At 46.8% G+C, this 15,050-nt stretch overlaps 7 protein-coding genes across 7 annotated transcripts; 4 read left to right on the forward strand and 3 right to left on the reverse strand.

Moving 5' to 3' along the window:
* The first annotated feature begins 1,306 nt into the window (after nt 1-1,306).
* BKA67DRAFT_567705 (uncharacterized protein) lies at nt 1,307-2,978 on the forward strand. Its single transcript, XM_046102989.1, has 4 exons — nt 1,307-1,593; nt 1,771-1,935; nt 1,994-2,515; nt 2,582-2,978. The coding sequence occupies exons 1-3, from the start codon at nt 1,375-1,377 to the stop codon at nt 2,510-2,512; spliced, it is 903 nt and encodes a 300-aa protein (XP_045957123.1). The 5' UTR covers nt 1,307-1,374; the 3' UTR covers nt 2,513-2,515; nt 2,582-2,978.
* A 1,633-nt stretch (nt 2,979-4,611) lies between these two features.
* BKA67DRAFT_677997 (GPI anchored dioxygenase-like protein) lies at nt 4,612-6,089 on the forward strand (the record flags this gene model as incomplete). Its single annotated transcript, XM_046108842.1, has 2 exons — nt 4,612-5,700; nt 5,758-6,089. Exons 1-2 carry the CDS (start codon nt 5,049-5,051, stop codon nt 6,087-6,089), a joined length of 984 nt encoding a protein of 327 aa, XP_045957124.1. The 5' UTR covers nt 4,612-5,048.
* A 304-nt stretch (nt 6,090-6,393) lies between these two features.
* On the reverse strand, nt 6,394-7,409 carry BKA67DRAFT_567712 (uncharacterized protein). The gene is made up of 2 exons (XM_046102990.1): nt 7,173-7,409; nt 6,394-7,128 (listed from the first exon to the last, which is right to left on the reverse strand). Exons 1-2 carry the CDS (start codon nt 7,380-7,382, stop codon nt 6,841-6,843), a joined length of 498 nt encoding a protein of 165 aa, XP_045957125.1. The 5' UTR covers nt 7,383-7,409; the 3' UTR covers nt 6,394-6,840.
* On the reverse strand, nt 7,218-7,987 carry BKA67DRAFT_302481 (uncharacterized protein). The gene is made up of 2 exons (XM_046096087.1): nt 7,762-7,987; nt 7,218-7,716 (listed from the first exon to the last, which is right to left on the reverse strand). Exons 1-2 carry the CDS (start codon nt 7,835-7,837, stop codon nt 7,430-7,432), a joined length of 363 nt encoding a protein of 120 aa, XP_045957126.1. The 5' UTR covers nt 7,838-7,987; the 3' UTR covers nt 7,218-7,429.
* Nucleotides 7,988-8,035: 48 nt separating this feature from the next.
* On the forward strand, nt 8,036-8,649 carry BKA67DRAFT_567717 (uncharacterized protein). Its single transcript, XM_046102991.1, has 3 exons — nt 8,036-8,170; nt 8,226-8,292; nt 8,343-8,649. The coding sequence occupies exons 1-3, from the start codon at nt 8,157-8,159 to the stop codon at nt 8,448-8,450; spliced, it is 189 nt and encodes a 62-aa protein (XP_045957127.1). The 5' UTR covers nt 8,036-8,156; the 3' UTR covers nt 8,451-8,649.
* A 268-nt stretch (nt 8,650-8,917) lies between these two features.
* On the forward strand, nt 8,918-10,843 carry BKA67DRAFT_536563 (putative caspase; the record flags this gene model as incomplete). The annotated part of the gene is made up of 1 exon (XM_046100177.1): nt 8,918-10,843. The coding sequence occupies one exon, from the start codon at nt 8,918-8,920 to the stop codon at nt 10,841-10,843; it is 1,926 nt and encodes a 641-aa protein (XP_045957128.1).
* Nucleotides 10,844-11,161: 318 nt separating this feature from the next.
* BKA67DRAFT_678007 (CHAT domain-containing protein) lies at nt 11,162-14,442 on the reverse strand (the record flags this gene model as incomplete). Its single annotated transcript, XM_046108843.1, is given in 3 exon segments — nt 11,162-13,283; nt 13,553-13,779; nt 13,799-14,442. 3 exon segments carry the CDS (start codon nt 14,440-14,442, stop codon nt 11,620-11,622), a joined length of 2,535 nt encoding a protein of 844 aa, XP_045957129.1. The 3' UTR covers nt 11,162-11,619.
* Nucleotides 14,443-15,050: the final 608 nt, after the last annotated feature.

Raw genomic sequence — 15,050 nt, forward strand, 5'->3', positions numbered from 1 at the left:
CTACTTATCGTTGTGGGACTTGAAGCCGTAAATGGCAGTCCCAGAGCAAATGAGACCTGACGCTTGCAGGCTAGCCCACCAGCCTCCCACATGTCAGAACCTTATTGTACTCTCGGGAAAGCTTAGTCAATATGTACCATGAGAAACGACACTGGGCATCAAAAGAACTCGACCAAGACAAAGACGCACTTACTGTGAGATGATTTTGTGAGCTTAAAAAGTTGACAGACGCTGTGCTGTTTTGTAGCCCTGCTCTTCGCGTACTACGTGCAACTGCTTGGTCGTCGCCATGAGTTTGACAAGACATCATCACGTACCATACGTTACTGCTACAGATAATCTATTTCAACGTCCTAAAATTTGACGGCTTGCCTCTCGCATAAGACCAAACGAAGAATCACTCAATGCCCGAAAACTGCATGGCGTAAGGAACCTGAAATTATACATCTTGGAGACGTCGTCAAATATTCAGCCACTAACAGAAGATGGGCTAAGGGACCGTGATCATCTCGTGCCATGTCGAATTGTCAAGATGTCTTGTTTCCTAGAATCATTCTCAAAGAATGCCTACGTGTACGCTCGACAGTTTCTCTTGTGGTGTCGCATATTACCATAATAGAGTGTGACATGTCCATTCACGATAGACATCTTAGATATATTAATGTTAACACTGTATTGATCCCCTTGTGATAGACACATCACGTATGGTGATTAACAGTAGTCTATTGATATGGAATGCAGTGTAACGGTGAGGGACAGAGCTATCCTCTGTTCCACGGAAGGCTCTTAAAGTGGTTGCCCTAGGTGTGTACCTGAGGCAACAGGTGGAGACCTGAGGCATCCGTTACCTTGTGTACCAGAAAGAATCCCGAAGACGTATACGTGCCATGGGTCTTGATTACACTCAAATTGATTCGGATGCATTTTGTATGTACAACTTGGCTCGCTTTGAATCGCTTCTGAGTCGACATCTGGCACATGTGCATTACAATGAGCACGATCGCAAAGGTTTCCCTACATGGATAAAGGAACGATCAGCAGCCGTTTCCTGCATCGCACCGAAACACTACAACGAAACGTTTTTCATTGTCGATGAGATAATGTAGATACTTGAATAAGAAAATGACTTATCAGAGTGCTTACGATGGAATTTAAACCCCCACCAACACTATCGGACGTGAAAGCGCCATCGTGTGACAAGGACACAGCCTCAAGAGGGAGGCCTCTCAAAACAGGGTCGATACTAGCCAAAATATCATTCAGTATTATCATCGCAGTTGATACTACATCAAGTCTTTGTTTACCAGTTAGAAACTAAAATCCTATCTCATACTATTCTTATGGTCTCAGAAGACCATAGACAAAGCTACGGCAATGGACTCTGCCCACAGCCCACCCAAACCTGCCACTGATCCAAGGCATCCCCTGGATTTTGTGACACTGGATAAAAACATTCACTCTGGTCTCGTGTCTGGAGACATAAAAATTGGATCTAAGTTTTTGTTTCTCCCACCACTGGAGCATCAGCTTGCTGCACCGTTCACGATTAGAGCATCTTCAAGCGCTGAGCCTCGCCATTTAGCTTCTAGACCAGTAAGATTTCACTTTTCCTCCTTATTTTTATGCTTCATTTTTATTATTAGTCTCTCCAAAACCCGACCGGCGAGGGAGGCAGGAGGAGGGAGAAAGAAGGAACAAAAAAAACCTCCACTCAACAGCTCGATTTATATAAAGAGAAGTTAAGACGGCAAGGCACTAACACAAACATAGGCTTTGATCAACTTAAAGCACCCTGTTCCATACGCCCCTCTCGCTGTTGTTAAGGACGACCGCACCAAGACACAGTTCGTGCAGATCGCTCGTTTGTTTATTCATTTCGAAAGATGTTTGGCCGAGTTCTTCCAAAGCTTTGGGATTTTGTTCCAGTCATCCAGTGTCAGACTAAGAATGGAGCAAGCGCGTGAAACGATCGCAAAAAAAAAAAAAAAAAAAGAATGTTCAGGATATTAACATTGGTGGATTCGGGAGCTTTTGTGCAGGCGCATCTGAAGCATGGCCCAGCTCTTCAGTCAAGAAAGCCAACAAGGAAGACAGGCCAGTGTTCAGTGACGACGATGAATATCTGCACTACCTCCAGCAAGGGCACGAAATCCTGTATTGGCGGATAGTCATTGACATGTTCAACGAATTACAAAAGGACATGCTTACTGATACACATGCTGCTACGATGTTGCATTTGATCATGAGCACGTTTGCTGTCGCTTCTAGTAAGCGCCAGAAACTTCTTCAGACGCTGAAAACAGAAGATTCCAGCACAACAGATATAAGCCTGATTGTGGATGGAATCGTCAGAAGACTCGACTATCTCAAAGGCATACTGCGGGCAAAGATACCAGATCCATCAGATGTGGACCTCCTCTTGGCTGTCACAACAGTTCAGAGAGTCAAGATTGATGGTAGTGGTGATGAGAACGCGGCCGTCATAGAACAACTGATAAGCTCAAACTTATAGGATGTGAGTTATCTTAGAACTACATGTTTATTAATTGAGAAGGAATAAAATGTTCTCTAACGTCTATAGGATGCCTGGTACTGGATATTTACCCTATATGTGGGCTCCATCATACTTGCATTTATTCCTGGATGTATTGGATTCGCCAAGAGCTGGGCGGAGGAGGAGATCGGCAATAGTGAGGATGCTGATTTCTTTTATTTGATTCAGAACAACATCGTTTCGACTTTTGGAAACCTAGCCACGCTTCTGCTATTTGAGCGATCCAACCTCGTCAGCCCGAAGAATTCGGTATGGTTCGCAATCATTGTAGCAACGATATGTAATTTCGTCTCAATCGGTATTTATTCCCACTTGATGACTGGTTGGAGCGCCCTTATCGGCTTTATCGGCCAAGTCGCATCCGCCTCATGTGTTGTCATTCGACCTACGATGCCGTGTCTCAGCGAAGGCATAATAGAAAAGCTAAAACCGATTGAACATCCGACTAAGGGGATAGGATAACTATGTTTAAATACGTAATCTGCCCTTTCCGGCATGTCAGCAAAGTAAGCTATATTTATACTATATTTACTTGAATACAGGTCAGAATCTGGTATGGAGTTTGAATGGCCTTTGATACAATGACCACACCATCTTTGGACCTGTCGCAGCGATGCAGTTGGCCGGTTGCACCATAGCACCAGGGTATTTAGGTTAGCCTCTTGATCAATTCGAGGAGCTACATACGTCACTGCTGAGGCTATTACTGCCGAGAAAACGGAAGATAAATGTACAGCTTAGAAATCCCTAATCAATGTTACCTGTGACATCCAAGCCATTTGAGGCGAATAGCGAATCGCGTTATCTGGACTAACTGTCGAGGTAGAATGCAACTGTGCGCCTGCACAAAAGCCACCGCACTATGCTATCGACTACTATGTGCACCATAAGCGACCTGTCGTGCGACCCGTTACATCCAGGCTTTATCACACGCAGAGGGCCTTACAGCCTACTAATATCAAGTGGATATGTATGGTTGATCACTTTCGAATTTACGGTATTGCAATCCGTTCAACTCGTATCCTAGGCGCGAACAAATATTGCTTTTACAGTGTATACTACGTCCACCGCTAAGATAAACCCTGCACATGATGGTGGGTATTATTAGTCTGGAACGGGGGGGAAAAAAAAAAAGGAAAAAAAAGTAGTCAGACGGCTCTTTGAGTACCCGTCCGATGATGTAAAACTTATTGACTATTCCCCCCATCAATTCCTAGTTCCGGTACAGCTTTGACCTTGGGATCGCTTTACCGTAGATCAGCCTAGGGATCAAGGCGAGGGACTGTCGGCGGGTTTGTTCCAACAAGCTGCAGCGTGATTTTGGGTCGGCATGAAGCCCAGCTATTCTGGGTGTTGGAGCACTGGTTCCGGAGAGTTGAGGATGGGACGTGGACGGTGGACGAGCATGGCGTCGCAGGCGGGATGGAGAAATGGGCAAAGGGCGACGAGCATAATAACTTGGGTTGAAAGTACCGATCGTCGTACACATGGTGAATTTGGATGCTTGATGAGCTCGGTGGGAGATACACATAGCCCTTGTTTAATTGAGAAAAAGGGGTGACGGCCGTATCACATGGATAACTCGTATCGTGGTCTCCAAAATCGCCCTCAGCATGAAATTGTTGGAATTGGTTGCGGAAGAACCAGCGGCAGCATTGTCCGGCTGTTATTAATGGGGCAAGTCTAGTTCCAATGGTATCCCAGAAGCTCTATGATCAAAGTCACTGGCTGCTCAAGGTCCTGCAGATGGACTTGAGAACAGTTTCTGTGTAGTGCGCTATCTACAGACCTTGGTTGCGAATGACATAGCAACGCTTGAGGCAGGTTTCTGTGCTGATGCCCTCAGATAAGCAGCTTTCGGGGAAAAGACTATTGGCCAATGTTTGATTAGCGAAGGTGAGAAAACAAAGGAGTAACCCAACAGTGTGAGGCTCTGATTTGTGGACAGGCTAGCTCTATGGTGGGATTCCGACAAAAACGGATGCATCACTGAATGAATCAACTAACAAAGTTCCTCCTTAACGGCATTCAATTCGACCAATAGAGGATTGTGTATAGGTTACAGGGATTTTGACCCGCAATAGGGACGTATTTTGCAATCCGCTGATTTTGAGTGGCCTCGAGGCGTTTATTAATCTTCTCCACAGTACGATATACTCCATAGCCGTCCACATTTCAACAACGCTGACGTCGTTGAACGACCGTTTTCGTGGCCTATTGTGGGGAGGATCCGATTTCAAGTCAATGCCATCCCCGGTGTTCTTGGCAAACTGAGTAGAGCGGCACTTTAACTGTGGAGGATCGTCGTAATCAGTGGACCGGAGATAGTTTTGAGCCCTGCTCGCCAAGCCTTGTCACTTAACAGCCGCGTCAACGCCATGGGATCGTGAAAGGTATTTCTAGACGATATAAAACGCAAAGGGTGAGCATATTTGCAATATTTGCTGCAGAGAAGTAAAACTTCACGCTCGTTCATACCTATCAAGATCTCAAGATGAAAACACATTCTTTGACATTACTTAGCCTTCTAACGGCACCAATCCTTGCGCATAAGGCGAGCACACCCGCCGTCTACAAGCGTCACGCAGATCTCTCTAAGCGATGCGTTAACAGTGCCGCAAACTTTAACAAGAAGAGATGGGAGAAACGAAGTGAACCGTTCTTGGAATCACGATCCGGGAATACTACCTATTCAATTACAACCGAAGCACCTTACTTCGAAACACTCCAGAATGACACTTGCGTATTGGCACCAGATGTCACAGCTGGACCCTACTACTGGCCTCGATCCGAGACTCTGCGCCAGGATATGACCGAAGATCAGATAGGCATTCCTCTCACTCTTGACATTGGTGTCCTGGATATGGCTACATGTGAACCGCTACCCAATGCGCTGGTTGCTTTTTGGCATTGTAACGGCACAGGAAGCTACTCCAGTTTCACTGGCCGTGACCCTAACACGGATTTCCGCGAGTTGCTTGAGTCGCTCAACGTTACCGATTTTGAGATCGGAACAACCGACCTGCATACCGATGACACCACTTGGCTTCGCGGCATGTGGCCCACCGACAGCGAGGGCATGCTGGAAATGAAGACCATCTTCCCGGGCTTCTACATTCAAAGGGCTATCCATATTCATGCCCAAGGTGAGATAAACACTAAGTGGGAACTCATTTAATGCGAATACTAACTTCCGCGCACAGTCTTCACCGACTACGTCTTGCACTCAAACGGCACTATCCTCACCGGGAATTCGAACTCGATTGGTCAGCTGTACTTTAACGAGTCAGTCTCAGAGACAATCATGGCACAGGAGCCTTACGTCAGCCATACGGAGATCAACCGCACCACAAACGACGTGGACTCCGTCTACTCGTATGGATTTGCAAATGGCTATAACCCTGTTATTGATATCGTCCCTGCCGATGGAGAGGACATCACGAATGGCATGATTGGCTACATCACCATTGGTATCGACACAACAGCTGATCCTAGTTTGAGTGGGTCAGAGTCGTCTCAACCACCAACCGAATAGACGTAAGCATAAGAGAAAATGCATAAACTCCTCAAGATGTTGTTGAAAATATGGTACTAAAATTTCAGGCATGTGAGACATTGGATATTCTAAGATGTAAATTTGGAATGAAGGAGGAAAAAAGAAGGCATGAACTTAGTGTTCAGTAAGAAAGACATACTTTCCCTATTGGCTCAGGTTTTCTTTTTCTTCTTTTTTTGTTTCGGGTCTATTTAGACAACGCCGCGTCTGTGCAAGTCTCAATTTCATAGGATTACGCCCCAAAAAGATGTACAAGTTGTTCAATAACTGTCGACATGTGTTGGACTTCTCATGATTGTTTGAACTGCTGTAAGTCTAAGTCCAGGCGTCATATTTCTACGGTACCGTATATGAGAAAGCGCAGTGATTATTCATACTACCATAAACCTGTCGGCAAAAAGACCTATACCATTACGACTGTGTGAATGGTGATGTGGTTGGTGGCGTTAGAGGTAGTCGTATCCTATAATCTCCGTGGCCCCTTTCGCTTTCACTTGTTTCATAAACCCCTAACGAGCCGAGCGCTACCCATCTCCGCCTCGATATCATGGACAAAGAAGGGCATACGAAGCCACCCAAGGATATCGGTCAAAAGTTCGAGAGATAGTAGTGATCAGCGGCGCTACGTTTGTATAAAGTAATAAAGGGAACTCGATCAAGATTGGTGTTTAAGAGATCTATAAGCGGCCTTGGTCTTTGATGAACTTCGAAGATAAAAGATGACACTAGGTTAATTGATGTGGGGCAAACAGTCGAGTGTGAAAGGGGCCTGCAGCACGACGATAATAAAGTAAATCCTGGACTTCGTCAATCCAGAGAGTACAAGGAGGTATGAAATAATAAAAAACATGACGATAATCATTCGCGTGGACATGGTGGTAATGAGGTTGCACATGATAATCGGCACTGTCAAGAGAAGGGTGATTAGGAAGTATAGCAGCGCCTTCGCGGTCAGCCGGATCAGTGGGCCTTTGTATACAAATATGTCTAGATCAATAGAGAGATCGTGACCGTGGTTCTATTTTCATCAGCTCTGCACTTCATAGTAGATAGTCTTCTTACTATTCGGAACCAACGCCAGTATCGAATCAATTTGTCCTCTACCCATGTTTTGAGGTGTAAGACCGCATTGTCTGCCGTGAGGCCTAGAGAGACTAGTTCATGTCCATGAGCAAGATACTTGGTCTCGTCCCTGGCTAGACAGCCGGTAGAATCCACCCAATTCTGCAGGCTGTTTATGTCCCTGCGCTCTGCCAATGGTAGGCTCAGCATCTGTCCAGTTCTTTCGATGAGTTGGTCTGGTCTCATTAGCGGACCGCCTATAGTTTCCTGACTACCCTCTTACCATAGTCGGCTAGGGTGGTTGAAATTTCAGATAGGGTAGATAGTCGATCTGTGTTGCCATCGCACCGGCTTCTTCCGAGGAAAAGAAGAGAAGTTTCCTGTCTGTCTATCTCTTCTAGTTGCTGCTCAAGAAAGGACAGCCTATCTTGCGTTGCTAGAAGAATTCGAGCACGAAGTTTGTCAAAGCGACGGAATATAAACCAGGATTTGTGTGCTGAGAGAAGTGCAGTAAAACGTGGATAACCGAGGTTATATTCTTCAACTGTGTACACTTAATAGATGCTGGTGTGAAATTTGGGGCGCTTACTTCTCCCCATTTCCGGATCATGTCTAGGTTTAGAGTGGAAAAGCCAGCAGCACCAAGACTGAAAGCGTGCATACATCTCGTTTCCTCCCGCTCACAAGTATGATAAACTGTGGCTTTCCTTATTTCCCAAAGCAATTCGTGGGAATTTGATTGAGCTGCCTAAAGGTGGATAAGTTGTGAATGTTTGTTGTAGGACAGCCTGATATCTATTCAAATATATGCGAAGGGGTGGGGGGGGGGGTGATCGGCACGCCGTAACGCCTTATGCGGCCGCCTTCGGATCAATTAATCATCTATATGTATATATATACGAGAGTTGACATCAAATAGTGACTGTACAGCCACAACTGCTTTTAAAATCATTTGCTTTAACCAGGGCCAAGCTTATAATCACTATGTCGTCCGAAAAGTACGCATATCTAATCCGTCTTGGAGTATCTAGTACTAATACATAGGTTTTAAAGCAACGAAAAATCCCGATTCGTCTTCACCGACGAGGAAGATCGTGCCCACATCTCCAGGTCTAGCACAGTCAGTATTCCTCTAAGTAACCGCCGAGCGTTAACTCAGCTTGACTTAAGATTCCAACATATCGCGTTGGGGATAAAGTATATCTACTGCTTGCCGATGGGTCTCGCGAAGGTCCCTACCTCGTCGCATCGGTCCGTTCTGCGAAACATGCACCTTGAGCCTTGAGAACGGTCAAACTGCCAGGAACGGCGAAGAGATAGAGATGGCGAAGCTCGAGGCTGCCTAGAGAGACATTTGGGCTCACAGTGCCCCCAATAAATCTTTCACACGTCAGCTACAGAAAGGCCAGAACTATGTTGTGTAATCGACCTAGACCTCATGCAGCTAATACGAGAGTCACTGCAATTCGCAGCCTTATTATGTGACTTTTATGTGGCTTTCCTCAATTCTCTGCCTAATCTTTGCGCGCATGTTTCTTGGTTGTAGTCTCGCCCGACTGTATCGTCGATACTGGCTCTCGAACCGAGAGCCTCAAGACACTACACAATCGAGGTGCCTCACAAAGCCACCCTCCCTCCCTATCATGACACACATCGACCACAACTCTCGAGGCCGGCACAAGACCTTAGGTTGATTCAGGAATACATTCTCAGCGTGGGCAGTGGCGGAAATCCGCTATAACATCATGTGTGAGCAGCGCGATGTAAATAGCCACTACGCAATCCTGATCGGTATTGACGCCTATCCAAATGGTCCCTTGAACAGCTGTGTCCGAGATGTACAAGCGATCAAAGAATGTCTTGAGAGCCAACTGAGCTTTGTCGATATCCAGACGTTTACTGCAAGCAACAGCCGCGATCCGGACATAGCCACGCCTCTCGAAGACCCAGATAGGTGGCCAACACTCCGCAATGTCGCTTCAGGTTTTGGAAGGACTACGTCTAGAGCCAACAAGGGAGATTTCGTCTACGTCCACTATTCCGGGCATGGAACCAGGCTTGCGCCGTGCTTCGACTTTTCGAACTCGTCGACCGGAGACTTGGCGTTGGTATTACTGAAGGCGGAAAATAGCCCGGAAGTATTTCTTCGCGGCCCGCGACTAGCCGGTCTACTCAAAGCTATGGTGGACAAGGGACTGATCGTCACTGTCGTCCTTGACTGCTGTTTCTCTGCAAGCGTTTACCGCAATGGCGACCCCAATGTCCGATACCTCCCGTGCGGCCCCGCGGTGGCCCCGACATATTCATTGAGACCGGATAATAACTCTGTGGGCAGGGGAACGCGTTTCATGAATAGAGATGCAACCATGCGTGACAACTGGCTGCTAGATCCAGACCGATACACAATACTTGCCGCGTGCGGACCCCATGAAAACGCCAAGGGGGGTTTTGAATTGGGCGGGAATGGAGAGAGGTACGGGGCTTTGTCCCTTTTCTTATCTAGAGCCTTCTCCAACCGCGGGCTTGGGAGGAAGCATAAGGATATCCATCGTCATTTGTGCGCAAAGTTCTGGCAATCTTGTGTTGCGCAATTCCCAGTGCTCTACGGAAACGTCAACCAAGGCTTCTTCGGCTCGATAGACCTATGCCGCAATACAAGGTCATACTACGTTGTTGAACGTGAAGGAAGTCTCCAGCTGTTAGCCGGCAGGGCACATGGTCTTCATGATGGGGAAAGGTTTACTGTGTATCCTCCAAACTCGGCAAGCGATCGCAGTGTTGAGGAAGAGTCTATAGTGACTATTGCTCGCGTTGGTGCTTTTACATCCCAATTGGATCTATCCGGCATCCGATCCAACTATCGCACACAGTGGATCGCGGAACCACGCACTAGCCTGTATCATGCGGATTTTCTTGTCCGATTGTCACCAGACATCCCGCATCACAATGAATGGTTAGCGGCACTGAAGGAGCGGTCATTCCGCAACATCGACGGGGCGCAAACTCCAGTATACCAAGTTGTTCTGAGCAGTGATAATGAATACGAAATCTTGGACAGCTCGAGTCGGAAGATCACCAACCTACCACCAATGCCAGAGGATCGGACAGACATTGGCCGCATCTGCAATGTGTTAGAACACCTGGCCCGATTTGAGATGGTTAAGGGACTGACTAACGAGACGCCGACAGAGACTTTCCGAAAGTCATTCGATATTCACATTATTAGTCAGGGAAAAATTTTCGGCCCAGGGGAGCAGATAGAGGTTCGGCACAATAGCATTATAGAAGTAATTATGAAGAACGTGGGAGAGACCGTTTTGTACATTCACGTGTACAATTTAGGTCCTTGCTGGCAGGTTAAGGGTATTTATCATGGAACTTACGAGGCTGTTCCTCCGCGCAAAGTAAGGTATGATGGCCAGCAAGCGTTTGCGGGAAGGTCTTCAAGGAAGATCAAGATGACCATTCCTGTTGTGATGCAAGAATACGGCTCTTGTGAGGATGTCATCAAAATCTTCGTCACAACGCATCCAACAATATTTGACTCCCTAGAGCTACCCAACCTTGACGAGCTTGTGGGCATAAATACGGGAGAAAGGATCAGCCATCCAGATAACCAGTTGTTAGAGGACTGGGTGGCATTGAACTTTCCGATTCGTACATCACTTTGAATGAGAGATATGATGAGTGGTCCTTAAGAAAATATTGATAATCGCTATGGTCTGTGTTGCAAATGTTGGCCGCCAATCCATCCACGGAAATTTTGAAATGATTGTCCATATTAAATATCTAAAAAGAAATACTCTGAGCCTCTGGAGGGCAGCTCACTCGATTCAACATGTCTTAAAAGTTTCCAAACACGTCTTGCTATGTAGGAGATGATGCCCGAGTCAAATGGATTGATCAAATATCCCAAACATGACTGACTCGTGCCGTCTGCAATACCCGTAGTAATCAGCCAGGATCCTGGTGATTAATTAGATTAATATTTTTATCACTTGGTCGAAGGTTAAGTCTTTTGAGAACCCATCAAACGCTCCTTCTGCTGAGTGCTGAGAGGGTCAGCGAGTATGATTACTTAAAAGCGAACGCCGCATCACTTTCTATGATGCCAAGGATCAGTCCATGGCTTTCGATACCTGTCCGATCTAACATGGCCATTGATCTGAAGATGCCAACGGTGGTCATGGCGGGGTGAGTCGAGGTCGTTTCTATCAATAAAAGATATGCGATACTGTCCCTTGTAGGGCTTGCAATGATTGAGTTTGCACATGGTCTCTCATGGTCCGCAGCCTTAGATTCCGTAATGGACATATGGAACCCAGTACAATGGCAGGTCCTCATATAATTCCGCAGTTCTCGAGTCCCTCACTACATCTGGGTACAAACGAGCCGGCATTGTCGCCATTGAAGCATCCCGATTTGATAGGATCGTCAAGCGCTTGGCTCATCTAGCCGCGTTCTCCGAAATCCATGACGCACGAAGTTTTGTGATTGCACGGTGAAGGCCTTCGCTCACGGATGCGTTACTCATATTTTTGTTTTTGATCCACTCGTACGTAGTGGTTGCCGCCTCTACACACGACTGATCGTTTACCTCCCAAAGGGTGCCAATAACATGCCGGAAGCCAGCATGCTGGTACGCAGCAATGAGATGAAGCGCCTCGTCGATGAGCCCACCGTGCTTGACTTGCCCCGTAGCGCAGGCTGAAAGATACGCAAGGAATGGCGTACGACTATGCAAATTCGTCTCGAAGAGATCAGCCACAGTGAGGTTCTCGCCACTAAGAAGCAAAGCACTTCTTGATGGATCCAATGGGTTGGTCCATCCATGTCCCGCGAAATGAAATATGTCGCAATCATTCAAGGCGGAGATAACCTGTTTTTGGTTGGGAGAAGGAACTATAACTTGGAGCTGCATAGACTTGTATAGATGCTCCAGCTCATCAATTTCCTGTGGTACAAATGGCAGATCCGTTTGGCCTGGTGTCTCTCTCATACCGACTAGCACAGCTTTTCCTGATTCTCGAGCTACTCTTTCCTCGGTCCATCTTTGACGGCTTCGGATGAGAGTCTTGACAGATGAGCTGTGGGATGAAATGACCCGATCTAGAACAGTATCGGCAGATTTGCGGGAATGATATCCCGCTGCATGAATAGGCAACCTGGAAAGAGGCCCCGTAGGTATCCACCAAATCCGGGGCCAACAATCATCAGGTTTCTGGGTATATCCTAGTGAATCAAGAACGGGCTTTGCGATCGTGTCCCATAGCCATTCTAACAGTAATGAGTCTGGGTTTGCCAAATTTGCGGTGTAAGCTTGAATATCCTCGAGGTCTAGCTGAAGGAGTCGTAAAGTTATGAGTTCATCCTTCTTGATAATCAACGCATCACATCGGTAATCTCGCACAGTAATGATGACGATGGGTCCATGAACGGCGGCAGCTTTCATTTCATCCTCGGAGGGAGCCATGAGAAAACGGTCAAGACCGGGCAGATTCTGGATAGTTCGAATTGTCCGCTCCAGCGCCCGGGCCGCATCATAACGTTGATCGATTTGACGTGCCATCAATGTTGGCATACTTGATTGATAGACCTGCCGGATGGGGACATCGAGTTGATCCCGAAACCTGATGAATTCCTCTGCCAGCTGAGGATGATTCAGCTGAAGGTTAGAGATATCGGCGCGCAACTCAATCGAAGAGCCTATAATGACTCCGCGGCCAAGTTCAAGGAGTCGTATGGCCTCGTAGGTTGACTTTCCTGCCATAAGAGCAGCTGCCGCCGTATTAGAAATTAACCCTGCAACTTCAATAATCAAGTGTTGTTTATCTGAATTTGCAAGAGAGTGAGGAGTAAGAAGAGGGATCAATGACATGGCTGTAGAAGCTGCTTCATAAGCTGACGACCAGTCCTCAGCTTCAGCATGCATTGTAATCAAATAGCTACTTGGTCGTATTCTATCATAAGCAGAAGACGAAGGATGGCCGATGGCTGCTTGGTATTGATGAATGGCCATCTCTCGATCCGCCGTTACTTTTGTCTTCTCATATCTTTCATGATACCCAGCTCCAAGACTTAAAAGGTGATTTGCCCGGTCTGGGTGATCTTCTGGTGTTGCGTCAACACCTTCTTGATATCGTTAGATAGCGTTATTCAAGTCTACAAGTTCTCCTGTTTTTTTTTTTTTTTGTCTCGATGTCTAGATCCAAGACTTTGAAGTAGACCTGCACGGTTTAAATAGTTTTTTGGCGATGCATCAATAGCTTCTTGATGTTGCTGAATAGCTAAGTCTAGATCCGCTATGATTCCAGATCTCCGGAATACATCGGAGTATCCAATCCCTAGGCTTTGAAGTCGATTTACTCGGTCCGGGTGACCTTTTGGCGTCGTATCAACAGCTTCTTGGAGCCGCTGGATCGCTCTCTCTAGATCTGCTATTTCTCCTGTTTCTCGATACCGATCGTGGTACGCGGCCCCGATATTTTGGAGTCGACGTGGTTTGTCTCGGAAATCTCCGGGTGTCATACTAAGAGATTCTTCGTATTGTTGAATCGCTATGTTTAGATCTGATATCGCTCTTGTTCTCTGATATCGCTCTTGTTCTCTGATATCTGTCATAATACCCAAGTCCGAGATTCAGAAGCTGACTGGCTTGGTTTGGATGGCCTTGTGGCGTTATATTCACAGCTTCTTGATATTGTTGGATGGCCATCTCTAGATCTGTCATCACTCCCAACTTGCGAAACTTCTCTTGGTATCCGATTCCGATAGCTTGAATCTGACTTGCTCGATTTGGATGACCTTTTGGTATTATACTAACGGCTTCTTGTAGCCGTTGAATGGCCATTTCTAGATCCTCCAGGTCTCTTGTTCTTCGATACCGGTCGTAGTACGCAGCTCCGAGATTTTGAAGTCGACGTGTTTGGTCTGGATGATCTTTCGGTGTGATTTTGAGAGCCGCATGGTGTTGTTCGATGGAAACATCTAGATCAGCCATCACTCCAAATTCTCGAAATTTGTCTTGATAGCTGACTCCAAGCTTTTGGAGCCCAAGCGCCCGGCCAGGATGATCTTTCGGTAACATGGCAAGAACTTCTTGAAATAGTTGTATAGAGACCTCTAGATCCGCTATCGCTCCGGTCTCTTGATACGTAGCGTAATATTCGGTCCCCAAGCTTTGAAGCAGATGTGTCCGGTCTGGATGATCTTTTGGTACCATATTCACAGCTTCCTCATATTTACGATTGGCAATCTCTAGATCTGCCATTGCTGTTGTCTTCTGGTGAAAGTTTATTGGGTTCTCTTATCATTCGTGAAAAGATCGCGGCTGCAGGTGCTGTCGTGGACAAGTGCGGGTACACAGCCTCCAATATAGCCTCTAAGTTCTCGTCTGCTGCATTGAAGACTCTACCGGACGAGACGATTTGCCTGATGCGCACACGGATGACTCGCCCTAATCGTATGATGGGAAGCGGGGTAAATCCAGAGATAAGTCCTACATGCTTATGTAGGCTTTGACTATTGTCTTGGGCAACTAGCCCACGTGTGATATTCAGCAAAGGCCTGGCGAGTTTGTTCCTCCAGGCATGGCACCTCTGGCCCTGTTTGCCGAGACAGACAGGAAAGCGAAGGACGCTTTGCAATCTGACGGTAGGTAACCACGCATTTTACCGAAGAACAGGAGCGATAGAAGAAGATCGAAGGAGTTACCCACGAATGCTTCGAGTTGTACAACAGCGCGAGGAGTAAATGAGCCGGCGTGGTAACGACGCCCGTTTTCGCTCTGCGTACGCCTATTGAGGACAGCTCGGTAGGCTGCATACCAAAAGCAGAGTAGAGGGGAACGGTACGGTGCAAGAGGATAGCCGGTCTGCG

The sequence above is a fragment of the Truncatella angustata genome, assembly GCF_020726525.1.
Source record: "Truncatella angustata strain MPI-SDFR-AT-0073 chromosome Unknown BKA67scaffold_5, whole genome shotgun sequence".
Lineage (NCBI taxonomy): Eukaryota > Fungi > Ascomycota > Sordariomycetes > Amphisphaeriales > Sporocadaceae > Truncatella > Truncatella angustata.